At 43.5% G+C, this 27,974-nt stretch overlaps 1 protein-coding gene across 4 annotated transcripts; it reads right to left on the reverse strand.

Annotated features, from left to right (window-relative positions):
* Window positions 1-27,974, reverse strand: LOC120896030 (G-protein coupled receptor dmsr-1-like). Of its 4 annotated transcripts, none has more exons than XM_040299827.1 (4): window positions 27,884-27,974; window positions 9,989-11,026; window positions 6,010-6,935; window positions 1-1,368 (listed from the first exon to the last, which is right to left on the reverse strand). In XM_040299827.1, exons 2-4 carry the CDS (start codon window positions 10,135-10,137, stop codon window positions 1,160-1,162), a joined length of 1,284 nt encoding a protein of 427 aa, XP_040155761.1. In that variant the 5' UTR covers window positions 10,138-11,026; window positions 27,884-27,974; the 3' UTR covers window positions 1-1,159. The 4 variants fall into 4 exon arrangements, with proteins under 4 accessions (XP_040155761.1, XP_040155764.1, XP_040155763.1 ...); XM_040299830.1 differs by having other exon boundaries at window positions 9,989-11,020; window positions 27,880-27,972; XM_040299829.1 differs by having other exon boundaries at window positions 27,880-27,954.

A 27,974-nucleotide genomic window follows, 5' to 3' on the forward strand; every position in this document is an offset into this window, starting at 1 on the left:
TTTAATCTCAAAGGCATTTATTGATCAACGCAACGGTTTTTTTTTTGCTTGTGTGTTTTTTTTTCTCACAAATATAAGTAACATCAAAATATAATACACATAGTTGTGAACTCTACTTAACGATAGTTTGCTAAAACTATATCTACTACGGTTCTCCCTTTCGCCCTCGAATGCGCTTAATCGTAAACCAAAGCAGTGTCATTTGCAGCCATTGTGCAGCTTTCCAGGCAAACTTCACTGAAATTACCAAAACATTTTTGTACAACATTTGCGTATTTAGAATCGAATGAATGACACGTATCACCGCTTGTGTGTGTGCCGGTTTGGTATCGTTTGCGGTGAACATTGAACGTAACTGTGTAGTGTACCCTAAACAGCAAAGCCGCCCGAAACAAGCCCGATCCGTACCGACAGACCGGGGAATCTGACCTTGCCAATCACTTTTGTTGTCTCTCTTTCTGTGTGTTTGCATTTGTTTCACCGCTACAACCTGCACCAAACGAAACACTTACCCATACCTATCATCCTACATTAAACCGCCTATAATAGTTTGCTAGTTCGTTTTGCGTTCGTTAGTGTGTGTGTGTACGTTTACGAATAAATAGTCAATCCTGCCCAATGCGCGACAAAGCGGTAGTAACACGGAAGCAACAGTTTTTTATTTTGTTTCAATAGAAAACCCATTCATTTCGATGGTTCGATTTCATTTGTGCCCAGTATGTGAGTGTGCGTCTATGTGTATGTGTGTGTGTGTGTACACTGTGGATAGTTGTGTTCATTATCTGCTAATAGTTTCGACTAATCGCCAAACAGTAGTGCAAGCGCCACGGGACCTGCTCACCACAGCGTAGTAATTAGACGGGCCGAAAACGGACAAGCAGTTTGCCTTGCTTGCTTGCATACGGTGCCGGAGAAGTACGTTAGTGTAGTGGTAGAGCTGGCAGACTGGTAAAAACGGATGCACAAACACACACACACACACACACACACACACACACAGACACAGTGCTTATAGGAGTGCTGGGGTGGGACGTCGCTAGAGCATTGCACAGTCGTCACGGTTCGATGTTTGCCGATTGCTAATTAGAACTCCCGCCAGTGCGTTCGCAAACTGGCCAAAGCAACCGTGGCAATGACTGTTAGGACGTCCCGGCGTGCGCTATATCTGAGTAATCTGCGTTGTCGCTGCGTCCTGGTGCTGGCCCCGGCCCGCCTGCTCGTTGTCCCCTTGCGGTACCGCCATCCACCGGTCCAGGATGCGCGGGCGGAACAGATCGTTGAACGTGCTGCGGAACTGGCGGCTCATCGAGCAGTAGAGGATGAAGTTTATCGCCGAGTTGACCAACGCCAGCACGTCCATCACGTCACCTGAAACGGGATGCAGAATGAACCGTTACTGACACTGCAGCAAGTGAATTGTGCTTTATTTAATTCGGAAACGAGAGCTTGTGAGGAGCATTCGACATAAACGTGCTGTATTCTGCTTCCACAGGTTAGCTTTAACGTTGGTTTAGTTGTTTCCCAGCAATTATTTGGTGGATTTTTGGTTTTTATTTCAAATTCAGCGCTCGAGTTATTGCGTGCTCCCACATACTTTACATTGAATCGATCCCACGATTGTTGTAGTCTGTGTCTGGTTTATCTCCAATGGGGAGGGTGGTCATGATTTATTGGCTAAGACCCTTGCGAGCAGTGCTTAGCAGTGCTCCTCGATACACTCTAGATTTGAACTACTATTGGGTATGCTATTAGGTCGTGCATTTTACAGCTTCGAAACGATGAATGTACTCACGTAATAGGAGTAAATATGTGTATGGATTTGCGATCGTAATGTTTTACACCTAAAGGACTTAAGAGCCTTTATGAGCATCATGTCTATAAATGATGAGCATCATGTCTATTATAATGACTATAAAGATCACGTGTTCAAAGTGGCATAAAAATAAATATTTACCCTGCCGTCAAGAGAGAAACATAGTCGTACAGTATTCGAAGATTATTTACCGTATTTTATAGTGTATAACGACCCTCTGCTGGATTATTCAATATTAATTCAATATCATTCGAAATCAGAGGACAACTTTTGAAGCTCATTTTTTTCGAAGTGTCACGTCGGTTCGTCGGTGCTTCTAGTACAAGCGAAAAAAGGCCATCAGTTTACTTTCGTATTCTTGTCGTATTTCTGAGCAAGTTTAGTTTTTTACCTCATGCTTAAGGTTTTCCTATTTATCAATTTGAATATCCAAATTAAAAAAAAACAGTCAGATTAATTGTTTCCTCACTTTCCATACCGCTTTCCTTTCTCTTATTTGAATGAATGAAGATTTTTTTTGAATGAGTGTTTTGTGTATTGATCAAGCTACCAGAAAGCCCGTTTGAGCAAAATTGTTCAGCCGTTCTCTCACAAAGCGAACATAAAAACATATTTGGTTGAAAAAAAACAGGATATGAGACCTGGTCTACATATACTTTGATTCTAGATTACACACTCTGATGTCTTTAATGCACCTTCGGAAAAATAAAAACATTACCTTGTTTTGACATTTTTTCGAACAGGTACTCGAATTTAATTCTAACTTTGAGGCTGAAATAATCTAGGCTGAAATACGCAGGCTAGTTTTGCGTGTGGTTTTGTATGGAGTGTTTACATGAAAACATGTCGTCAACTGTAAAACTCCAAATAAAAAAGCTGGATTGTATCGTGAAACGGGAGGAGGCATTAAACCGACGATAGGAAGTTTCAGTGCCCACCAGCTAACGAACGACAACGAGCTTCGGCTCGTCAACTTCGCCTCCTCCAAACACATTCTTCCAGCACGCACCTCGCTTCAGCTACACCTGGAGATCACCGGAGCAGACATTATTCCAGATCGACCACGTTCTCATCGATGGAAGGCACTTCTCTGATGTAATCGACGTAAGGACCTACAGAGGAGCAAACGTCAACGCAGACCATTTCCTGGTTATGGTTAAATTACGCCAAAAACTATGCGTGGCTAATAAACTACCAGCCTACCCCAAGGATCAACACAGACCGGCTAAGACAAGCTGTTGTGGCGAGGGACTTTGCAATCGCGCTTGGGGAAGCGTTGCCAGAGGACACCACTACCGAGGCGATGTCTCTCAATGACCACTGGCGAATGGTGGAGCAAGCCATTAGCAGCACGGCCGAGCGAACAATTGGCCGCATGACCCGTAACCAGAGGAAGGAATGGTTTGATGATGAGTGCAAACGAGCACTCTCCGAGAAGAACGCCGTGGGTACCCGCATGCTCCAGCGCGAGACCCGGCAGAACGTGGAAGACTATAGACGACTGGAGGAGGCAACAGACCCGGCTCTTCCAGGACAAGAAGCGCAGCTTCGAAGAGTCGGATGAGCAACTCATGCAGCAGCTATCCCAGTCGGGGGAAACTCGCAAGTTCTACAGGATGCTGAATGCGGCACGAAGCGGTCATGGGAGTAAACATGACCGCCATTTGCCGCAACGAGGAGGGAGATATCCTGTCGGACGAGCGAGAGGTGATCGACAGGTGGAAGTGCTACTTTGACGGACACCTGCACGGAGCAGATACCGGAGCAGATGCAGGAAGCAGAGGAGAGCAGCCCTACGACAGCCAGCATGACGATGACGAAGTGCCATCTTTGGACGAAGTCATCGCTGACATCAAACGAGCTGAAGTGTAACAAGTCAGCTGGCAGCGATGGTCTAGTGGCCGAACTGTGCAAGATGGGCCCGGAACAATTTACTGAATGCATTTCAGTAATACACATTTTACTGAAAATCTGTAAAATCAGTGTCAAATTAGCCGTTTCACTGGATATCAGTAAAACAAATTACTGAAAATGCAGCAATTCATTCTGTCAAATCGACCTGTCAGTCAGAACATCAAAACAACGCGGTGTGCTCGTGCTCGTGATGTATAAAAAGTTGATTTGGTAGGCGCTTACAGGCACCCCGATAAAAATTCAGATGATATTTTGGCTTGTGGGGTTAATTTAAGAGAATTGGCAGCCGTGTTGGTGTGTATTATGTTGACTACAATTCACGGTGCTTGCTAAAATTTCGTGGTGTCTGTGAGCGCCTACTGACCCATCAATATTAAAAACAAATTTTGTCATTTTTTAATCGCTACTAACTACTGAAAAATCAGTGATATGAGAATGGCTTTACTGCGAATGATTCAGTAAACATACTTTTAACTGAAAGGGTTACAGAAACTTCAGCTCAAAAAAATTCAATAAAATTTTACTGAAGTTCAGTAAAAAAAGTTTTCTGTGTACGATTGCGATTCCCTGCACACACACAAGCATACATCATTTGCGTACGTACTTCATTAGCTGGCTAGTTTAAATGTGAAATTTTCCAAACATACAACCTGTCCTATCCATTTAAACCCGTCCGACCCGGTGCTAGGCTCACGGCATCTGAACATTGATTTGCATATTTGAGGCAAAATATGCGAGAAATGATGAATAGATAATGGGACAAAAATAGGTCTCCCAGTTGTTTCTTCGAAATCGTCCCGAAAATTGATTCTTCTAGGCCTAATTTCCAATTTATCATCCCGTTCAAGGCCAAACGTTGTTTCCATTCCATTGATTTATTCTTTGGCAGGTGGTAGGAAAGCTGAACGCTAGCTGATTTAGTACAGAGAATGTTATCCAATTTTGATAATATGATGTAATGGTATCTCGACCATCATTACACCATGGCGAGCAAACGGTGTAACAGAGCGTTACATTTTCGGTGGATGTTTCAAAATAGCAACACCCTTTAAGCATGCATCGTGCTGTTAAAAAAAAAACACCAACTGGATAGCTACAGAACTGCGTTCATTTCGTTTTGATTACTAAAGCAGCGCAAAAGCAGAGGCGTATTGCCGGCAGGGATTCCAGCCGGAATTGAAGTCGGACTGGAATGTGAACCGATTGCCTCACTCACCAACGTTCGATGATACTTACACGAAATTCGAAAGGGCGTTTGTTTACCTAAATATGATACACACAGCTCGTACCAGTACGCAGCAGCATCCGTCTCTCTTCCGCTCCCAGTATTTATGCATAAATCTTGCGCTAATCATTCGTTCGCTCATGAAAGTCCGTTCGCGTTTCGTTACCACCGTGTGCATCTCCCCATCTCCCCAATGCGTGCGGGAAATAACTCAAAAAATGATCAATCCCCATTTCGTGCCGTTGTTGCGGGTTCGAGCCGATGGTGTAACATGAAAATAATTGCCCAATATATCAACGTAAAACGTTTGTTGATTTGTTGAAACAAACACGGTACAAGGCCCGGAGCCGTCGCCAAACAACGGAGCGCCTCCCTGGACACGGTGTACAGGAAAGTGCACCAGCAGAAGCGAAAAGAGATGACTTAGCGAGACGTCCGCGTTCAATTCTACAGCTAATAAAAGGCTGCAGCCTAATGGGTTGCCGGGCTGACTAATGGCCGAGGTCGGGTGGGTCGTTTTGGTGTGCCATTTTGTTTCGCGGCGCTGTCAAACACCATCGAAAGTCCTCTGTTTCATGTCCGTGACGAATCCCGGGACGCGCATTCGAGATGTCGTCGAGACATTTCGGTGCCCTCTGTGACAAATAGTACGTCGTTTACTTTTTCCTCCCTTCGATCTTTTCACCCTTTCCACTCTGCCCGGCCCCCCATCCCCCCCCTCTCCCTGAACATCAGATGGCCATCTCCTGAGGGGGTGACATTTCTCGCATCACTCTGCAATTGACGTGTAAAAGTGTCCCTTGGAGCTTTTGCCGGCAGGTGCACTCATCATGGGCACCGGGCCCGGTGCGACCACCGTGTACGTATCGTTAGGGAGGCCAACTTTCGACTCGCTTCCAATTCCTGGAAGTGGGTTTAGCAATCTGGGATATTGTTTTTGCCGTATCCGCCGCTACACACACACACACAGCCCGTGCGAATAAACGAATGGGTGGACATGAATTCTTTATTGGGTTGTTTCGTTTCCGAGACGAACATTTGTCCCGCGAGCACTTACCGAGCTTGAGGTAGCAGTTGAAGAAAAAGTCCTTCTTCAGCACGGCGCTCAGCAAGCCAAGGATGCCCTGGGGGAACTCGGTGATGAGAAACAGTAGCAGCACCGCGAGCAGCATGCGCGTCGTCCGGTCCGTCTGCTTCTCCTTGTCCGTCTGCTTGCCGGCCTTTGCGTCCACCACCCGGCCGTCGACGATCTGCTTCAGGCCAGTGGCCGTGCCGGTCAGTTGGCTGCGGCGCTGCTTTGCCTCTAGCAGCGCACCGATCAACCGTAGACTGAGGATGGTCAGCGCGATGCACGGTATCAGCTTGAACACGACGCTGTAGATCCAAAAGTTCACGTTCAGCAGGGCCGGATTATCGCGCACCAGCTGGGACGTACCGAGCCGGTACAGCGTCACGTTGCGGCCCTGCGAAACATTGCCGATGGCGTCCGGCGTGAGCGTGTTGCCGTCGCACCCGAGCAGCTCCACGTTCGACTGGATGCTGAAGGAGAGGTAGATCGGTACGGCCAGAAACGGGCACACGACGTAGGAGCTGAAGATGGCGGCCAGCGTTTTGGACATGTCGCACCACTGGCGGTTGCGCTGCGGGTAGGCGACGGCAATGTAGCGCCAGATGGCCAGCGTCACCGTCAGCCAGATCGAGATCGTGTGGCAGATCTGGGCGAAGATCGAGTGGAACATGATGTACCAGGCCCAGCCGTACGTGAGCCGCTCCTCGCGCGACAGCCGCAGGTACGGGATGGAGTTGATTGCGTAGGGCATGTAGTCGAGCATGACGAGCAGATCGGCGATCGCCAGCCCGGTCAGGATGGCGTTGGTCGGCGATCGCATCTCGCGCCGCGTCAGCACCACAATGTTGAGCGTGTTGGCAATGCTGCCAAAGATGCACACCAGCAGGCAGACGATCCCGTGCGCTTTGGCGTAGCTGAAATGAGCGGAAGAGAAAGAGCGAAAAAAGACACATGCCAGGTTATATATTGTTTGAGTAGCAGTCCGAAAAGACAATTCATAACGATATATTTATAACTGCTTCATCACAGTCCGTTTCGGGACCACAGCTACATTGTTAACTGTGTTAAGGTAATGGAAACGTTCGTTAGCAAATGGAACTGGAAATGATGTACGCTTCCGCTTGAGATCATCTTGCCTGTAAAGCGGTTCAGCAAAATCATCGAAGTGTGGTAAATACAAGCGCAATATCGTAATGCATATTTGGCTCGCTTGTTGATATGTTTACACTGTACTGACACCTGAACGTGGTCAGACAAACAGAAATTTCATTAGGAGCACTACTCGCCTCAGTGCATTAGAAACAACTCACAGCAACGGGCAAACAGATACAGTTTGGTAAACATACCATGAATTTAGCTGCAGTGAGCTGTGCCACAAAAAGGTAGCGAGAGCAACGGCAGTACTTTGTAAGCCATCCCCTGCTGGAAAATGGTTTTCATCATTAATTGACAGGCACAACTTTTCTTGTTGTGCTTTGTTTGTTTGAGAGCATGTCTGTAGTGTTCTTTGATATTGAAAAGGGATGCTTGACTCAGTCTTGGGGGTAAACATTTTTACTTGAAATTAAAAAAAAAAAAACAGATGAAATTAATGACATGCTGTTAGTTGTATCGTCTTTAAAATTGAAAGTTTTATGTTAAAGTTGTAGATATAGATAATACGCTGTAATACGCGCAGGATATATTTAAAATTGTAATACTATAATTAAATTACCTAAAATACACAACTCTTCTTAGCTTTGCATGAGCCCTGCCGAATCCAAAACAGTCACTTGAGCCTCGTCCTAATGGAAAATAAACTGCCTACTTTGTTGTGCGCTACTAGATACAAGTATTCGCCAGGTGTATATTTAAAAAAACAAAAGCACGCTCGTTCATGCGCACCAAATTACGGGTGCGTTCAATTGTCAGTTCACTGTCGCATTAAGATGTATTACAGCTAACGAAAGAGGGCGGTCAATTCGGTGAACAAGAGACAGCACCAGCGTTTGGCGATGTTTTCTGCGAATATTGGTCAAATAATTGGCTTGACGTGTGCTAGCTAAACATGGTTCTTGGCTAAAATTGAAAACCATTTCGTTGCTGCTGTAAATTGCTTTCTTCAAAAGAAGTAACGTCTCAGTGAATACAGCTAATTTACTGCTGGATAATTCATGGAGTGCCAACATCAGCATGCCCTTTTTGCTCTTGTTTGGCGGTGTAGACGAAAACGTTCACTAAATTATGTGTCGCTCGTTTGAAGTGACGTGTGCGCGGCGGTACTATGGAAACAAGAATTGCTTATGTAGCAGAAATGTTCGTTTGTGTTTATTGCGTTTGAGGTAGAGTGATATTGACTATATTGAACAACCGATTCGATCTCGATTCCAAATTCCAGCCCGAATGGCTTCACCTAATATTTAAGAAAAATTGTGTTTTTTTAGTGTTGAGGAACAGAGCCTAGTAATGTGGCCTTGGAAATAGTGTACGATACAGTAAATATGTTCTTTTTAAAATGCTAATACCGTTCCTCCTAAATAAAAAATAAAAATGCTAAAAGATACAATAAATATCATTGTTATGCCTAAACTGATATTAAGTGTTTAAAAACAAACACACATGTCTAAGATAAGAGTGATTATTTTTACGAAAAAGAAATAGAGCTAAATTTATTAAACTATAGCTTTATTAACATTAAAACACGTCAAACCTTTTTGATTACATTGGCATTCTACAATGGTCAATTTTTTTTTAAATTTTTTAAAACTTTTCATAACAACTTCAAATTAAATGAAATGCAATAGTGGAAGGTATCTTGAAAAAAAATCTTGATTTACCGAATTTGTATGCTTGTCGTTTATAGAGACTAGAGAGCTTACCCAAGTGACATTTGTTCTAAATTTTTAACCGTGATCTGCCTCGAATGGTGCTCGAGATACCAAAAATTGTGGATTTGTGCGTAATAAATCGTGTTGAAAGCGTCAAAATTTCTTTTTTGCGTGCGAATGCTCTTTTTGTATTGGATAATGATGGCGTCCAAATCGTTTTAGATTCAACTGCTTTAATATTTGACGCAAAAAGAAGGTACATTTCCCACGGCGTTATTTGGTTTTTGGTATAAAATGACTAAACGACTAGTAATTAGAATTGGAAACGTTATTTCCCAAAGGTTAGAGAAGAAAGCAACGAAAAAGCCACATCACAATCGATTTAAAGGGCTTGATCTAAATATCCCTTAAAATGGTGCAGTTTAAGTTGAAGTTTAAGTTTAAGTTTAAGGTGCCAGTTTAAGGGAAATAGCTCAAATCCCCGATTGTAGAACTCAAAATTGTCAATTGGGTACTAGCAAAGCATGTATCAATGGAGACGCCTGGTTGCTTATGCCCAATGGAGGCGCCTTTTCATTTTTCGTGTTATTTTACTTTTTTTTCTACTTGGCATGGCAACCTGTTTCTGCGAACAAAAGCAATAATTGTCATTCCAGTTAATAATTGAATCTATAACGTGGGACACCAGGTGTAAGATACGCAACTTGACACGTTCAACAAATGGAACACAACAGGGAAGACACGTGCTCATTTAATATTATCTTCTGTAGCTAACAAAAAAAACCTTTCCCATCAATATTTCATTTCTGTGACAGTCGTTACAAATAATAATGAAAATATGTGTCTTGCAAAGCCTCTTCGCTCCGCTCGTCCCCGCAAGGACTCGCTAAGCCATGGCAAGACCACTAAATGACCCATCAACGAATTAATACGAACGTTCAATAGACTGCGTCGCATTTCGGGCAATAAATCATCCGTGGTAAGCTGCTTGAGCAGTGATTGTGGGCTAGTAGAAATAAATGGAATAAACGAAGGTCATCTCGTCCCGGGCCAGTCACGAAAAAGGAATAAAAAAAGCCACGTCCGTTTTAGACGACCGTGTGCCATATTGGTTGTGCCGACACTTCCACCGCCCGGGCACAACGTAACCACTTGCTTACCTGGTGTGGAAATCATCCAGCGCCTTGCCACAGTACAGCAGGTGTGCGGTTGTTGCGGTCGAGATGTTGGCCCCATCCTCATTACCTGCCAGACTGTGCGGTCCATCGGTGACATTTATTACAAATTCTCCCAATTCCGTCGAGCTCATTGTGCTGTGTTTTGATTAATATTACGCTTGGGTTCGTCACACGACTTGCTGGCGGAACGTACACGCACGCACGCACACACTACAAAACACCCACAGACATACGCACCAACGCACACAGTTAGGCACACAGCTGTGCTCTCACTTTCGCCTCACGGTAGCATTTTGTTTGCTGGTGCAATGATGTAGCCACTCTACTGTAACGATATCTTATTTTGCTGGTGTCGATGTTGTCTTTTTTCTTCGCTGAATTTTTGCCTTTCTTTCCACACACAAACACTCTCTCACTCCCTATTTACGCCAGCTTCACCGTTTGCATTGGGCCGGATGCCGGAGTGAGCGAAATAGAGGGAAGCAAAACGGAAAGCAGAACAGAAACGGCAGCCTAGAAAGCTGTCTGAAAGCTTCACACGGCTTTTTCCCACTCAAATCGTTCGCATGATTTCACCGCCACGCTTCCAATATTGGTTCCGGTCATGGATTATCGAGCCCGCGTTTGCTTGACCGAATCGGCGTAAGAAACCGTGTTTGAGGAATGCTGAACCATGATGGATTTACGTTCCTGCTGCACACATCCAAACACTCGCACACCCCTACAAGCACGAGGAGAGTTTTTTGATCTTTGATTTAGTTGATAGTTGAACCAAGACGTACGGTCGGTGCGGAGAGCTTCCGGAGCGTGGTCCTTTTGAATCGCTTTTATCACTTTCCACTAGCATTCGCAGGCCAAGGATTTCGTCGTACGTCGCACAATTTGGAGACCGTTTTTATCATTCACTCTGCACGGCTCTGCTTGAACATGGCATTTTGCGTCGCCACCGCTCGGCATCACGCCGTGCGCCGTGCCGTTACGTGCGGCTCCAAGCGGTCGGAGCACTCGGGGGACCTATTTCTTTCAACGGGAAAGTGGTAAAAAGGGCAAAATGGTGTGAAAAGAACGTGATGATGCTTTTAACAGAAAACGTAGCTTAGCACTCGCTGCCCTCCAATCATCGGGTGCGGGCTGTGTGTGTGTGCGTTTTTTTTTTCTGTGTGCCAAGGGGGGAAGTGAATTCGATGTAAATAGTCGTTGCCGATGCCGCTGTAAAGTGGGCTGATGTAAACAGGATTTCATTAAATCAAAATAGATACTCCAAGGAAAACGATGCAGGAAATGAAAATTAAACAATGTGATCCGTGCGCGTTGCAATCTTTTTTTGTGCTTGTTTGTAATTCCAGAAACTAACACAGATTCCTTGACGAGCAACACACCTACGGGGGAGGTTGTAGTCGTACGGATCGTACCCTTCGGAACGATGTGTGACGCATGAGAGTGATTCGATTTCCTTCCTCCATCAGGGCCGTCAGGTGAAGGAATCGGTAGAATCGTTCTTGTTTAGTGGGTAGCCTGGGTGGGAACGATTTCGATCAACCGGAAGGTAGAAAAGATGGTAAATCAATTTTACATCACCCATGCAGGGCCCAAAGTTTGTTTATCTTCGACGAGTTTGCTGTGGACTGTGTGGATGCTGCTCGAGCGCACTTCCTTCCACAAGCGGAAGGCAAACTGCGCTCGTGAAAGAAAGAAAGAAGGAAGGAAATGGTAATAATAATAACAACAGCATCTCAACGCCCAAAGAACACGTTCCGAAAACTTCGAACCGATCGCACCGAGAGCGGTCTAAGTCTTTGGGCGCTTTTTTTCATGCCAACTTGTGCTGTGCGTTGTGGGAAGATGTGCTTTTTTCACCTTAATACGCTCGGATGAGGCAAACGTAGATGAAGCAAACGCGTCGCTTGATTATCGGTCGAAAGCAATCTTCTGTGCAAGGTGAATCAATTTTAATACCTAACGAACCCATCATATGCGGCGCTCGGATCCAGGTTGGCATCTCTCTATCGAATGTCAGCCGCCAAATGTCTTGTCGTACAGCAATGCGGAAGGAAAAAGGAAACCAGCACAAGACATGAATATGAAAATCCACCGGGTAAGAGGGAAAGAATAAGACACGAACGGTCAGCAGCTTGGACGGTTTTGTACAGGTTTGTTATACACCGGAAACAAATACACATTAATGGAAAACTTCCGTTTACTTTTATGTGAAAAAATGCTCTGTGCGAAATAAAGTTTAAATTTTCTGTAAATTCACACATGCGAAAAAGTCAAGTTTACGATACACTCAGACATATTTATAAAACGTTTTTAAGATTTGAATTGAATAAATTAATATTGTGCACAGTGTTACAATGGATTTCAGATCAAACCTTCTTTATAAAATTAATACATAAGACGTGTGCGCAGTGTGGTTTTGATCGAAAGCAATTTGATTGATGTTTGTGATTCAGAAAAAATGCCCGTTTGCTTAAATTTGATTGATAATGGCAGTCAAAAGACAGATCCGATAAGCCAGCGAAGGAGCTGATGGAGCCGCCCAGTGTTTTATAATGTTTTATTTTTTCGTACAAATAGAGCTTTTTGTGACGGCGTATGGAAATAGCTGATTTTGGAAGCAAGTTCGCACGTACAAAATATGTCTTTATAATTGCTTAATAAATGCAGCAAAAAAATAGCACTTATCCTTAACAAGATTTTACATTCCTTGCATATATTATATTGAAATATTGAAAATAAAGATTATGCATAACCCTGCTATAGATCAACACATAACCTTGTCCATTTGTTAATTTTAGAAATTTAAAACAAACTTAAGAAATTTCAGCAGAACTAGCCATTGTTTATAGTAGTGTGTGAATAGTCTGATTTATCATTATGCGTGCCAATATAATATGTTGATATACCATAGGCAAACTGAAGCAAATAATGCTGTGGCCAAAAAGCCGTCGTTATTTTACCTCTTTAATCTCTAACCCTTTTCAAAACATTCATCATACACTGAAGCTTCCAATTACATCCATAAACATGTAAACAAGAGAATATACAATCACAAGTGTGAAACATGTGAAAATCACACACCAGGGAAAGCGATAGCTGCGACGTAATCAACCCTCTATAATCGAGTTTCATTTTAGTTTCGTTTTGGATAATTTCAACACACACTATGTCCACCGAAGAAATCCACTGTCATAATCAAAGAATACCCTGACCCTGGCTTACGATTATGATTTAATAAAACAGCAGTCTGCTAAACTAACACATCGAAGCACGTTTCGGGTGCGAAGTAATCCCTTCCATTTTCGTTAAAGGAAAGTGAAATTTTCCGATTGGATGTTGCAGCAATACTGCAAGCCACTCTTGAACGCCCCAAGCGACCATCCACTTCAGACCACAATGCCAGCTCAGTTCACACACACACACACACACACACACACACACACACACACACACACACACACACACACACACACACACACACACACACACACACACACACACACACACACACACACACACACACACACACACACACACACACACACACACACACACACACACACACGCACACACACTCACACACACACTCACACACACACACAGACACACACACACACACACACACACACACACACACACACACACATACACACACTCACACACACACCGAATCGACCGAAGTGGAATGTGTTTTATCCCAAGTGCGCTCTTGATTATCTGCCAGATCACCCGGAAACAGCTCGACCCCGGTCGGTAGGAGGTAGACTTTTGCAAACGTGTGTGTGTGTGTGCGTGTTTTTTTGTTATTATGAGCAAAATGAAATTTTGCACCTACTCATTCCCGACGATGATGGTATGGGTATTGCATATTTTCCACATGATGCTACGTGGAAATCGCATCGAGAGAATTCAATTTCTTAGCGTACATCCCGTTAAAATGCCTAGTATTTTGGCATAGAAACACACACACAGCCACACATAGCCACTCTCGTCGTAGACGAACGCCCTAAAAGTTTCTGAAAAAAGTGATAACACTAGCGAAAAGCCTGGTACCCCGTGTGTCGCTAGCAATTATTTTCATCCAGCGCAACCGCGCACCGATCGGAATGGCTTCCCTATATTGTAGCAACTAATCCTTCGAACATTAGCCCGGAAGCAGATGGTTGGAGGGGTGAACGGTGCACAAAGACGAGCCGAGTAAAGTTCCGTGTCCTATCGCCAACAGCAATACACATCATCGGCAACAGCAGCAGTGGGTAGCGCCTTCATCGGCATGCGAACCGAATCTTGTACCACGGAGCCGTTTACATAATTAAGAGAATATTCTTCCGTTCCGGCCGTGTATGGGTGATTGGAAAGTTTAAAATTAAATTATTTTCAATTAACTTGCGCTGCTTCCTTCAACGCGATGGAACACGAATAAGCCATATTTCGGAGCATACAAACCATCAACAGGGGGAGGATCATTAGGCGCAAGGCTGTGCATTTGAGTGTACACATTCCCTTTTTTTGTTGTTGCTGGTCTGGTTTGGTCATCCAAAAAGTGTTTTTTGCGGCTACTAACAGCAAACAAATTGCTATGTTTTACGAAATAGAAGTAGAGAGAGAGAACGTGAAAACAAAAATCAATCAACCATAAACGGACATGAAGAGTCCTTGCAAGTCTGACCCAGCCCGGGAAACTTCGGTCGAAAGCAGCACTCCGGTAGTATCCTCATGGTGCTACAATTTAGCTCGGTATTCAGCTAACCGGTACATCGTTAGGGTAAATTCATTGAACGCAAAAAAGAGACAGTATGAAAGGAAATAGTAATGGCATGAACAAAGAAAAAAAAACAACTCTCGAGCGTTTTTTTCTAATGGTCATTTTGCAAAAGGTATCGGAACAAGATGGTTTGTATAGTGAACGACGGCGAGGTAGAAACATCGTTTGATTCGACACTATTGATGTTATGGAAATCAGGGTGTGTATGTATGTGTATGGGAGAGAGAGAGAGAGAGTGAGAGAGAGAGGATGAGAGAGAAAAACAGAGCGTTGGAAAATTGCGACCAACATCACGCCTTTGCGCCCTCATTCTTCCACCATTTTAATCAACGACTCAAACAAACGATTCCTAATGCGTTCATCAGACTTGACACCAGTGCGCACAATGTTTCGCCAAATAAACAGATTTAAATTAATTCGCCGAAAAAATTGAGCAACTTTCAGCACCACTTTTCGGCTAAATTAATGAACCCTAATGAGCGATTCTTCAAACTTCCCGGTACAAGCGGCAAATTTTTGAGAGCCACATCGCGCAATAAGATAATTATCCCTTCGTACCAATGTTAATGCAAAGTTTCGTTTGAGGTTTTCACCTCAAAACGGGGTGGCGTTACAGTCGATTAAACATGTAACCAACCAGGATTGTGTTTTTTTTAATTTGTACCTCATCCGTGTGTAAAATGGAAAAGTTTAATGAACATATCTTGAACGCATGATTCGTTTGTAGATCAAAAGGGCGTTATTTTCCCTTGGTTCAAAGCGTTAGAGAAATTTGAAGTATTTGTTTGCGTACTTAGTGGGATTGGTTTGGTGGTGAGTAAATAGAACTTGTGAGCTTTTATTATCGCTTTGGTTATGAATGTGAATGGTTATGAAGGCTTGTATGCAGAATAACATCATGTATATTCGATGTACTCGTTAAAGTATTAAATATTACCTATGGTCTTTTTTCCAATACCTGATCCTACACTTTGGTAACATAGACGTTTTGAAATTTGTGGCTCTGTTCCATCATATACCATGATGACACTCATTTAAACAGTTTCTAGAAATATTGAGCTCTGAAACATTTCATAAGAATTAGCGGAACACATTATAATTAAATTTTCTATCAAAAAGTAACGAAAGACCGGATGTTTGCATGTACCAAAAAATTGTCCAATGTGGACACCATGCCACATTTTGAGGACTTTGCACATTCATATGATCTTTTAATCTTAAATATAAAATATTTAAATAAAATAATTTATTTGTTTTTAATTTTGGCTAAAACTATAGGACTACTATGCAATCTAAAAAGAGCACTACAATTGGATTCAGATGTTCAAAAATGCTTCATTAAAGTGCGGTAAGTATGAAGTACAAGTGAAGAGAATTGGCTTAGGATCTTTAGCTCTCTTCTGATCTCCTGCGATAATTTCGCCTAGTTTTGCCGCTAATATTTATTATACTGAGTTTTACCGAGGCAAAGTACAGTTAAGGAGTGAGAAAAAACTCAATTAACAGAAATCGATGGTTCTAGCGGTTCAAGTTTTAATTCTTCTTCTTTGGCTCAACAACCGTTGTCGGTCAAGGCCTGCCTGTACCACTTGTGGGCTTGGCTTTCAGTGACTAATAGATTTCCCCCCATAGCAGGATAGTCAGTCTTACGTATGGCGGCACGGTCCTTTTGGGGATTGAACCCATGACGGGCATGTTGTTAAGTCGTACGAGTTGACGACTGTACTACGAGACCGGCTCGAAGTTTTAATTATGCCCTCTTAATCTGGATTGAAAAATGATGGTTTAAAGTCAAACAATTAACAGCAAAAGTAATTAATGCGACATACTAATGTCCTATAACAGTGTTTCTCATATAATAGCGGTTGTTTGTGTTATTTTTCCGTGTCCAACATAAAACGTTGAAATGTTATTACACGAATCTTTTCACTGAGGACGTATCATACATTTAATAAAATAATCGCTGAATCAGTACTCTACTCTGTAGAGAAATACACAATACAACATTTTTAAGAAGTAGAAAAGAGTAAATGTAACGAACAAAATTACCGCTTCAATAAAATTAGATTACTACCATCAATTTCCCGGCACAAGTAATACCATGCTTGTTGACGTTTCTCTTCCCGCATTTTCCACGCATATCAAAGAATGTAAATGTGATTGCAATCAAGAGTGGTTTGCCTGTTATCGCATGGTTGTCGTTGTTGTTGTTGTTTTTTTTTGTGCTCGGAATTCTTTAATCCATGAATGACACGGAAACCACATTTCACAGGCGAATCCAATAAGACATTGTGGCAGGCATGATGGCTTAATTTGCTGGAGCTTTTGAAACGCTTGTGTGCTTTTGGCAAGGCACACGGCTTTATCTGTGACATATTGCCCAACAAGATTTCCATCCCGCCACCATTCCCGACCCCGAAAACTGGCAACAATTGCAAACACCGGCATCCCTTTCACACACACGCACCGGCATTCCGACAGCATACATAATCGTGCCGTTATCGCACGCCTCACAAAACCACAAATGGCTTAAAGCACCCAAAGGCAGCTTGCGCTGTGCTGCACGTTAGTCCCGGTCGGCGCCACGCGGTTGTCGGTGGTCGCTGTTGCGTGGAATGAGGTTAGGCTTCATCGTGGAGTTTCGCGTCGCATGCATGTAATTCACGGTGGTTCGTTGGAGCCCAATTCTTTCGCGTCGCCTGCAGCCTCTCGAGCTTCATCGCTGAGCCAGGCAAACACCGCCAAGATTTTTTCGCCCCCTTGTGTACATACTGAAAGCGAAGAAAGCGGCAGCCATATGAAGAATGTGTACTTACAGTTTGTTTGCACATCTGGGTGATTTGGGGCAGAAGCGTGAGCTAGCTCGGCAGCGAGTGTAAGCTGAACAGGTGCTCATTTTCCCAGCATGCATAGGGTTTGACGCAATGGGAGAAAAAAAAGTATCCAGAAAGTACTCCGCCCGGCACTGAGTGCTGTGCAGCGGCTCGATTAATGACGCGAATCTGATCGACTGGATCTGTGTTTCAAACGAATAATTCATGGAAACCCAGCAAAGCCTTTTCCCAAAACCATTATGTCGGTGTCGTAACCGATTCCAGCTGTGTAGAAACTTTTAAGTACATTAAAAAAGCACCAAAATTTCCGACACTTCTAAGCCGCTGGTGAGCTGAGATTCTACCAGTGGTCTAGTGTGACGGGGAAAATTTGTACGCCAAAGTTTTGCTACGTAGGATAAAAGCCAACACAGCCCCACGCATCGTATCATAGAGATAAAGTGCCTCGAGGCTACAGGAAATTGTGGTTCGCCTCGGCTCAAAATTACATAAACCATAAAACAAACTTTGACCGTTTCGTGGCGATTCGTGCCATTTACGGACTGCCAAATGGACAAAAAGGTAGGCGGGCAGTGTGCGGTTGGAATCGTGCAAAATAATGCGCCCAACTATGGCCGTCGCCGTAACCTAATCCGTCCACCCAGTTCGCTGCTCCAAGCGATCCATCAGCGAGCTTTTATTTTAATTTCCGGTATCGACAACGATTCGGCGCCATTCGGGAAATGAAAATAAAAGCACTGACCGCCACTACTGACGGCTGTGCGGATGATATAACAAGATCGCCAGCAGGGCGATCCACCAACGAAACCATTATTGCAATAGCCAGGCGTCAGCGGTCGGTTGCGATGCGGGAGAGCTAACGAAAAGCAGAGCGGTGAAATGATGGCCAGAACACAGAACGAGAATTCCAACGACATAACTGTCGGTAATGGATTAATATTACTTGTGAATACTGAAATGTAGTACTTCGCCAACGGGGCCCGCAAGGATGCGCGGAGGTCACGAAGCTTCAGTAAACAAGCTCTCAACCATTGACCCCCATCGTAGTTGTTTATCGTGCTGCTGCAGCTTGAGATTTCGCCCGAAACGCTCGGCTGAAAGTCGGCACGGTACCATGGTCGAAGGTGGTTGAAGTACGTGCGGTGGTCGTGCGCTTGTGGTTGGGACACTGGCTGCCTTTTTTTGACGCTCCTGCTCGGTGAATGAAAAGCGGACAAGCATTTCAATTCCGCCAGTTCCCGCCGGTGACTGGAAAATTTGGAGGATGTTTTCAAATGGAGCAAAATAAAAGTAGTTCCCGCTCATTCGCTAGGACAACTTCCTGGGAAAAGGCAGGAAGCAAGCGGCATGGCGAGGGCATGTTTTTCCAGCGATGTTTTTATTTACTTCATCTTGAAGCCTGTTTGGCTTACAGCGCCCGTCCGGCGGGGGAAGAATTTGATTACAACATTTTCCAGCACGAACTTTGCTTATCAACATTCCGTTCGCACGCGATCCAAACCTCTCCTACCTGCTCGGGAGGATTGGTCGGGTAGAAATTGTTTCGTTTGATTTGCTGTGTTTCCCCATCCCCCACGGTTGGCGTTTGCTGCGAGAGCTTCAATTGATTGTTCGCGAGCGGGCTGATGAATTAGTGGAAAACTGTGAGCGTCGGTTTGGAAGGTTTGCCCATTTGCAAGAGCTTTGATCTTTGCCCACCGTGTTATGATGTTATGAAAATGGATTATTCGCTGATGCGAGAGGGTGTGTGCTTTGAGATGAAGTGCCCCATTCGGGTGCAGCTGTTTCCGTCGTTGTTTTTTTTTTATTGTGGATTTTGCATTTAATCTTGCCTAGCGCTTTCGATGAGCTAGAATAATTACACTGAGCAGAACACACACATGCAATGATTTATGAGAATGAGAAATAGAAAGAAAAAATCCCAAAGTATTTTTTAAATTATGTTAAACCCATTCTCCCAACGGGAGCTAAACCAATCCTATGGAGACGGTAAATCAAGTGCGAAATGAATTTGCTTTTTTGGTGCTGTCTAGCAAAGCAAAAACGGAAACCCATTTTTCCATATCGTTTGAAGAGCGACACTGAAACTGATCTTTCGTTCTATTTGTGTGATGGTAAATATTTGATGTATCTATTTCCCAAAAAACGGAATCCATTTTGTCCCTTTCGGCACGGACCGGTGTGACCCTTTACTAATGCCGGTTTGAATATACAGCGGGACCCTTTCGGCGAAAACAACGTTGTCCAATTGTTCCCGACACACAGGATCTACGAATTCGGATTGGGCGGGTTGGGATTTATTATAGACACAGACTGGCAAATGGTTTGGCCGGGTTTTTGGATGACAATTCGTAAGCTTATCATATACGGCGACCCGAATAGCCGAAAATCCACCCATAAAACGAAATGCTTCCCACAAAACCCGTATCTACTACCTCACCGGCTGATGTGCTCTGCTAGACCCTCCAGGCAGGGTTATGGGGTTTGCAGCGAGATATTACTCTTTTACCATTCCGATAACGGTATTGCACAATATATAGTTACGATGATCTACACTACACACACACCACCGGCTCCGTCAGTCCCAACCAGTTTCAGGGTTGCTAATTGCAGAAGATAAAGTTTCCCCAGCTTTGCGATAGACGACAAAACCATTATGACACGTCCATCAGTCGGCACGGGGCCGATAACCCGTGTTTGTTGCACTGGATTATGTGTAGGTGCGGTAACTGGAAAACGTTGGATTGCGTACGCGAGACCTCAATGTTGTCGCGTGCGTAACTGTCCCATTAAGCTGACGAGGCTGAATGATAGTCGATAATAGTGCGAAAGAGCTGTTGCAGGTGTGACAAGAAAGGGGTGAAGTTATAGTAGGGCCTTTATGCCACCCTTCAATGACGGGTTGGTGGAGTGGAGGAAACCTGTGTTGTTTATGCGAGTATTATTTTGATTTGAATGGCGTCTGGCACAAAAGATGTGCATTTGATGAACGTTGAGTGAAGTAATACCATCTATACATACACTCGTCTATTATGCAATTCGCACAAACAATGAAAGAAATTGCAATCGATAAAGTTGGAAATGTTTATTATATTGTTCAGGTTGTGATGTAATGATTTAAAATGATTGTTTTAAAGAGGCACACTATTTCCTTCTTACAGGACATTTTGAGCTAGTCAAAATTTTAATTTGTAACTTGCATCTAATTTTTTAATTTCTAATGTAACGTTTAAAACAGTGATTTTTTAAGTGTTTTGTAACTTAGTATATAGAAAAGATTCCTTGTGATTCTATAAATTCATCCTTTGTATTTTTTTTTGATAACCAAGTTTGCTTAAAAATAAGAGCTTTCATTAACGAATGAATGAGCAACAGCCGTATACAGTCTCACTTGGGTGGGAGTTTCCATTCATATTTTTCCAATATACCTGTTCATATTCTCTTATAGAATTTTCTATTTAAAAAAGGTTTCATACTAAGCATTTTATTTTGTTTTTAGTTTTTTGTTGTTGTAACTTATTTTTCTTCTTTGGCACAACAACAATCGTGGATATTGTGGCTTTCAGTGACTCACTAATTACCTATAGCAGGATAGTCAGTCCTACGTATTGGTGTACGGCCAAAGTGGGGCTTAAACTCATGACGGGAATGTTGTTAAGTCGTACGAGTTGACGATTGTACCACCAGACCGACGATTGACCACCTGACTTTGTTGTAACTACATACTGATTTCTCGCCGGTCTCGAGGTACAGTTGTCGACTCGTATCACTGAACAATATGCCCGTCATGGGTTCAAGATCCTTATAAACTGTACCCCTATACGTAGGAATGACTATCCTGCTATGTGTAACCAATAAGACATTGAAAGTCAAGTCCACTAGTGATATAGGCAGACCTTGACCGACAATCGTTGTCGAACAAGAAGAAGAAAATATTGATTTCAACAAAAAAGTTTCCCCAGAAATCATTTTAATCTCTTGTTTGCATCATATAATTAGAGGCAATATTATCCTATCGTGCTATGTGACATTCACACACTAGACACAGCACCACCTGGGCCCTGGTAGTTGATCTAACCGCCAGTCCTAGTAAAATCCAACGCCGTTACGACAAAACAAAAAGAAGAAACTACTGTATTCATTATTGGAAAAATAATAGCCTTTTTAAGTACACGAAGGCTGAAAAGCCTCTTCATTGCGCTGCCGCCGTTTGAGCTTGGAGTTCCAGGAATATTTCATAACATCACATTTCTGTGTACATTTTGGATGTTCTGAAAAGAATCTGGCTGACGATTTCACGAATTCCCTTTGCCTGAGGACGCGGTGCTCAGTAATGTTAAGGTAATGTCAAATCCTGAGAGACTTATCCCCTCCCTTGCCTCGTTATGAGAACAGGTGTCAGCTAGATGGCCTTGGGCTTTTAGTGGACCGCTGTTTCCATGTCCATGGCTCCATTATTACAGCCTTGCCCCTTGATAATATTGATTCTTCAATCTTCCTTTCTTCTATCCACTAAAGCTAAACACATCTTCACTGCTTTCGGCGGATTGTCACACAATTTGTGCTGCTTTAAATTAAGCTCTGTTAACAAAGGTAAAAGGATAATTAAGATTAAAAATGTCTCTAAAAAGTAATTAAAAAAGTAATCATAAGACTAATAACAATACATATTATGAAACTAACACTTTATACAATTTCATGTGAACTATGAAAAAAATCGTATAAACCATGAAAGGTACCAATATTTGCTAGAATGAAATAATAAGGAGGGATTCGAACAGGTAAATGTACAATTATTCTGCCATTTGATTCGGTTTGCTCATCGTTTGAGAGACGTCAATAAAGCAACCGAAAAGTCAACCTTTCCCACGTAGAAGAACCGTGCGACAAGCCTATTATTGTACAACGAATAAAAAAGTTAAATCCTCCCGGGGTCAATCTGCCAAACCCGGCCGTAACTGTTAAAAATTGAAGTTAATCTCTTTTTGATAAGGACCTAGTTATTGGACAGCCTCCGGAGAGTAGTGTGACAGATTTAGGCATGCTGTTCACAATCACCTTTAACAAATGTAATTCGCAAGGCCGTACGGTCCCTTAGCCGTACCGTTTTGCGCACTGCGTCCCCACTGCATTGTCCACTTTTTGCAAGCCGTACACGGGCGGGCGGTGCAGGATCCAACCTGGGGAAAATCCGATATCCAGCCCCAAAACACCACATCACAGGCTCGACCCACATCAGGCGAACGTGTGTGTGTGTGTAGGTTGTTCGCATGAAGTTTTCCGTGCCTTCCCTTTTCCCAACGCGCGGTGGGGCGGGGCAGGGATGTGACTCTCAGCGCCATAATTGAGTGCGGTTAGCGAGTGCGTGCTGCTTTCCGGCACTAAGGTGAGCAGCACCCACATCCGGGCAAAAGCATCGTGGACGATGTTTAACAAATAGGTCGAATAAAAGACCCGAGCCAGACAATAGAACGTAGGGGTGGAACGGGATGCCTCCAACACACACACACACACCCGCATCCTCCCTGTTGATCGGGGAGTACAGGACGATGAAGTGCAGCGCAAAATAAACTTCACATTGAGCTTTCGCTTTAACGACTCGCTACAAGGGGTCGTGGTTGAACTTTTTCGAAACAAAAAAGAACCAGCAGCACACACACACACACACACACAGAGGCCTACAAAAAAGCACATTTAAATCCATACGCTCGGTGTTCCATTTGTGAAATGGCCCCGTTTGGAATCAATGGCATGGGGACGGAGGAGGGAGTCAGTTACAGGACCTCCACCAGCCTCTCAAAGGACATTGTTTTGTGTAAAGGTGCGGGAGTAGCAGCGAAGAAGCAGAAGCAGACGAAGAAGAAGAAGAAGAAGAAAAATACATAACACGACCGTGCGGAAAAAGCTGAAACGCCAGCATCCGTCCGCGCGAACACGCAAACCCCCGACCAATCCTGCCTCCAGTCTCCTTCTCCTCCCGGCAGCACGGAGGTGGGTGAGGCACTGTAAGCACCTCAGCAAAATGTTGCTCCCCACATTGGGTCGTGGGTGTATGTGTGGGTGCGTTTTTGCATGTTTTTTAAGTTTTTACTTTTTTGAAATTATTCCGCTCTCTTGTGCCATTCATCGGTGTTTTCCCCGCCCATCTCATATACCTGTGGGAAGGAGAGGAAACGGAGGAGCAGGAGGAAGAAGAAGCAGTTTTATGGGTGAGCGTGTACGCTAGTGAGTGTGTGTGTGTATGCTGTGCACGATTGCAGGCCATCTTCAGGGGATTCATTTTTCACGTTCACCTACCATCTAACTTTAATGAACGCTATTGTTCTGTTTTAACATAATGTTTCTCACCAACGGTGTGTGGTTGCACTGAATGGTCCGGTGCTCTGAATGCACACCCTACCCTCCACCGAAGGGCTTCTTGGGCAGGCTGCTCCTCTGCGGATATATTCCCCATGCATGCCGGGACATTTCCCCTAACACTATAATCCATCGCATACGTGGTGGAACGTTCGGAGATTTCTTATAGGCTTTCGCATACGCTTCATTTTTTTCTTCTCCCGCAGTTCGTATTATTATTCCACTGTCTTAATGAATGCTCGCTCGGTCGTTTCCACCACCGAGCCACCACCGAGACCGAAAGGAAATTTTCCTACCGGACCGATAGAAATATATCACTTGGCTAGGAATAATGCGAGCGAGAAAGCGTAGCGTTATGGCACTGCCGTACGCGAACGAGAACCGAGCAAAACGAGCTGGAAAAAGATAAACACATCCGATAGCGTGTGCGCGGCGGCGGCGGCGGTGAGCCGATGCTTTGGGCGAGAAAGGTGGAAAACTGTTGAAAAATTCCAACTAACGACGGTTCGGTGGCGACGAGCGACGGCAGGAAGCAGAGGCTACGGTTATCAGGTCCTTTTGTGTCCTGTGCCGTGCTCAGCAAACATGTAGTTGCCGTTCCCCGGACAAGGGCAGAAGCAGAATTGCACAAGCACACTCCGCCGCTGGAAGCGATGCTGGACGAACGAGCTCTCGGCGCGGACCTTCGAAACGAGCATTTGAATCAAATTTGTTCTGGCCGGTTCCTCTGGCCGGGCTAGTGCAGTGAGAGAGAGAACGCCCGTGAACGTTTGCTGCAACACGTTGTTTGCTGGCATATTTTTAGTGCCACATTTTGATGAGTGTGTGTGTGTGTTTTTTTTTTGGTTTGTTGCAGCTGCAATTGCTGTTTCTGCTGTTGTTGATGTAAGGAATGTAATGGTCTCAATGATGCGGCGAATTATGGAGAGTAATTGAAATAGCTTCATGGTAATACGACCGCGCCATTTTCACCTTTGTGTGTGTGTATTGCTGGTAAGCGCACAAAAAGCTGGTCAGTGTTTTCCATTACCATTGAATGATTCTGTAATTACAGAGATTCGTGTTTCAAATGGAAGTTCATTCCGGGGAAACAAGTGTAAGCAAAAGACGAACCGAATTCAACGCAACCGCTCGTTGGGTGCGAGTTTTGGTGAAATTGTTTTATAATTATCAAAAAGAATATTTACTGGTGTCATTCATTAAGAAATAAAAAAATAGTTTCAATACGCTTTGACCGAAAAAAGCTATGTACGTAAGTCTGAATTATTTCAGTGAACAATGTTGTATAAAACAAATCTATGCAGACGGTCCCCGAGATACACGATTAATGGGGACCGAGAACGGCCGCAAAAGACCGCGTATCTCGAATTTCCGAGTCGAATCTCGTCATTACCAGCCAAAATATCACTAATCTTCGTGTAATGTTGCAAGTAAGAGGTGGTTTTAGCCACCAAATTAATTATTTGATATAATTCTGACTGAATATAAGAGTTTTAAACCTTTTGAAATGGTTTTTAACATTCGATCAAAAGGGAAATTATCTGGAATTTTATAATTTTACAATACAATTTATAAACCCGCGTATCTCCGAATCCGCGAATAAGAGGTACCGTGTATCTCGGGGACTACCTGTAGTTGTAATTAGAACAAGAAGAAATAAAATGAAACATGAAGTTTTAAGCGGGAAACAATTGGCAATTGAATGCATTGATTGGCTGAAGCTGAAAGTTCAGTCTGTGAAAGTATATTTATCGTATTATCACACAATCACCCAAGAACTAACCTGATTGAACATGTTACAATTGGTTCTTAATACCTACAACAGCTATTCCCCGATATACATGCCATACTCGATGTACGCAATTTTCTGTATATGACAGTTCTACGAGCAAATTTTACTGATGTGACATATCAAATATCAAATGCAAAATAAATTCCATTTTGTCGAACTTTGAAAATCATTTTTAAAGGTACAAAATTTTAATCTTCGGTGGAGATCAGATCAAATAACTGATTTAGTTGTTAAACCCTACCACCGCAAGCAAAATTATTTGAAAATGAAAACCTCGAAATTGGACTTACGCTTATATTCGAGATACGCTAAAGCGGCATTACAGGGTTTTCCGAGTCAGTTTCGAATGTAAACATTGTTATTCCCCGCATCTAAGATGTTTATCAACAGCTGTCAAATGGTTTATCTGTTTGAAAATGAAATTTCAGTTTCAACACATGATTCAGAACATAACAAAGAACTGTCAAATTCAATCCAGTTTGAGTCGTAATGAAAATCATGCTGCAGAAATTAAAAATTATTATGATGGAAATTAAATGTCAGATCGATATGGGGCGCAGTACAACATTTTGCATGCGGTGAAAAACAATTTTTACATTCGGAATTGACTTTGAAAACCCTGTAATTGCGTATATCGGTCATAGACTGCGAAACATTAATGGAACAAACAACGACAGGCAACATCAATACATTGTTATCTGAACATCTGGTAACTGGAACCTGATAGTACAAAGCACCCTAATATTATAGCTTTTAAACGAAGCTTGTACATTAATTGTGTTTCCACTCCAACACGTCTTCATGGTAACTCATCTATAAAGCAGACAAACCACAACGAGCACTTTTCGCTGAAATTAATCTCCCACAATGTATTCAAGAGAATCCGAGAAAATGGGCTTGACAACACCATTACCAGATTGTAAAGAAAAAAAAGGAGCATGTATTTTCAGAAGATCCGGTGCAAAGGCAGAGTGGAGCGAGAGACTGAGGGTTGTTGCTACAGCAGACCCTAAAGCAATTACTTTGGATGTAAATTTGTGATTACTTTACTTTTTTTTTCTTCCTTTGAACATTTTCTTCTGGACGAAAATCTGGCCGCAAAGTTAGAGCTAAATGCATCGCAAAATGTATTTCCCGTTCAGTTGTTTCGCTCAAAACTGCTGTTGGGGTTAGTTAATCTCCGCCGCTAAGCTCGTTTTCTGAAGAAGAAGGCAAAAAAAACCATACACACAGTCGGGGGCCAATCGAAAACCAATCAATGCCTCTTAAAGGGGTTTGCTAAGCGTTGTCTCCGTTTTAGCCGTTTTTTTAATTAATTCATTTGCCCACTTTCTTACGCCCTTTTCATCAACATTTTCAATTAAATGTCTCGAGACATTTATGGCTTTCCTGGCACGCTGTCAACCACGCGTCCGTTTTATCGGGTGACAGGTGCGGCAAAGCAACAAGTCCAGCACCGTTCCAAACCTCCCACTCGTCACATCGTAAAAACGGGCACACACACTCACACATTCACACACATTTACACACAGCGTGGCAAAGGATGCGAATTCACACGTCACACGTTTACTGGCCGAATCGATCGCATCAAAGAAACTATTCCACTGTAAGATTGATCCAGACAGTCTTTACGATTAATTATACAATTTATGCACCACGGCCTTATCCCCCTGTTGATGCTGGGATCAGAGTCTTTTGCTCAAGATTTTCATCACTTTCACTCACTGACTGACACACACACACACGCTCTCTTCCTCCTGTCACGAATGGCACCAAATAGTACGAATTGCTCACACCCGCCTGGTACGTGACGAAGAAACGCGTGGAGAAATGCGAAGTATTCCAAAAATAGTTTAACCACCCACAAACACACACACACACGCTCAAAGCCACGAACCACAGAAACCACAATAACTCATAACGGATTATCATATCCAAATTCCCGTTCCTTGCCCGCATGGCATGTAATAAAGTCCACCCAGACCTCACAGTACGAATTTCGAACAAGAGAAAAAACACACACGCAAGTTACGATAGCGTTAGACAAATAAACCGTCTCAGCGACACGGCGGTCGCGTTGTATCGCCGCTGTTCTCCGTTTCGTAACTCCCATACGCAAACGCACCTACCAAACGTGAGGTACAACACCATCCTTACCGGACCGATGCTCACGGTCAACTGTGTTGCCGTCGTCGTCGTGGTCACCTTTGAACCGAACCG

Source organism: Anopheles arabiensis, chromosome 2, assembly GCF_016920715.1.
Source record: "Anopheles arabiensis isolate DONGOLA chromosome 2, AaraD3, whole genome shotgun sequence".
NCBI classification, from domain to species: domain Eukaryota; kingdom Metazoa; phylum Arthropoda; class Insecta; order Diptera; family Culicidae; genus Anopheles; species Anopheles arabiensis.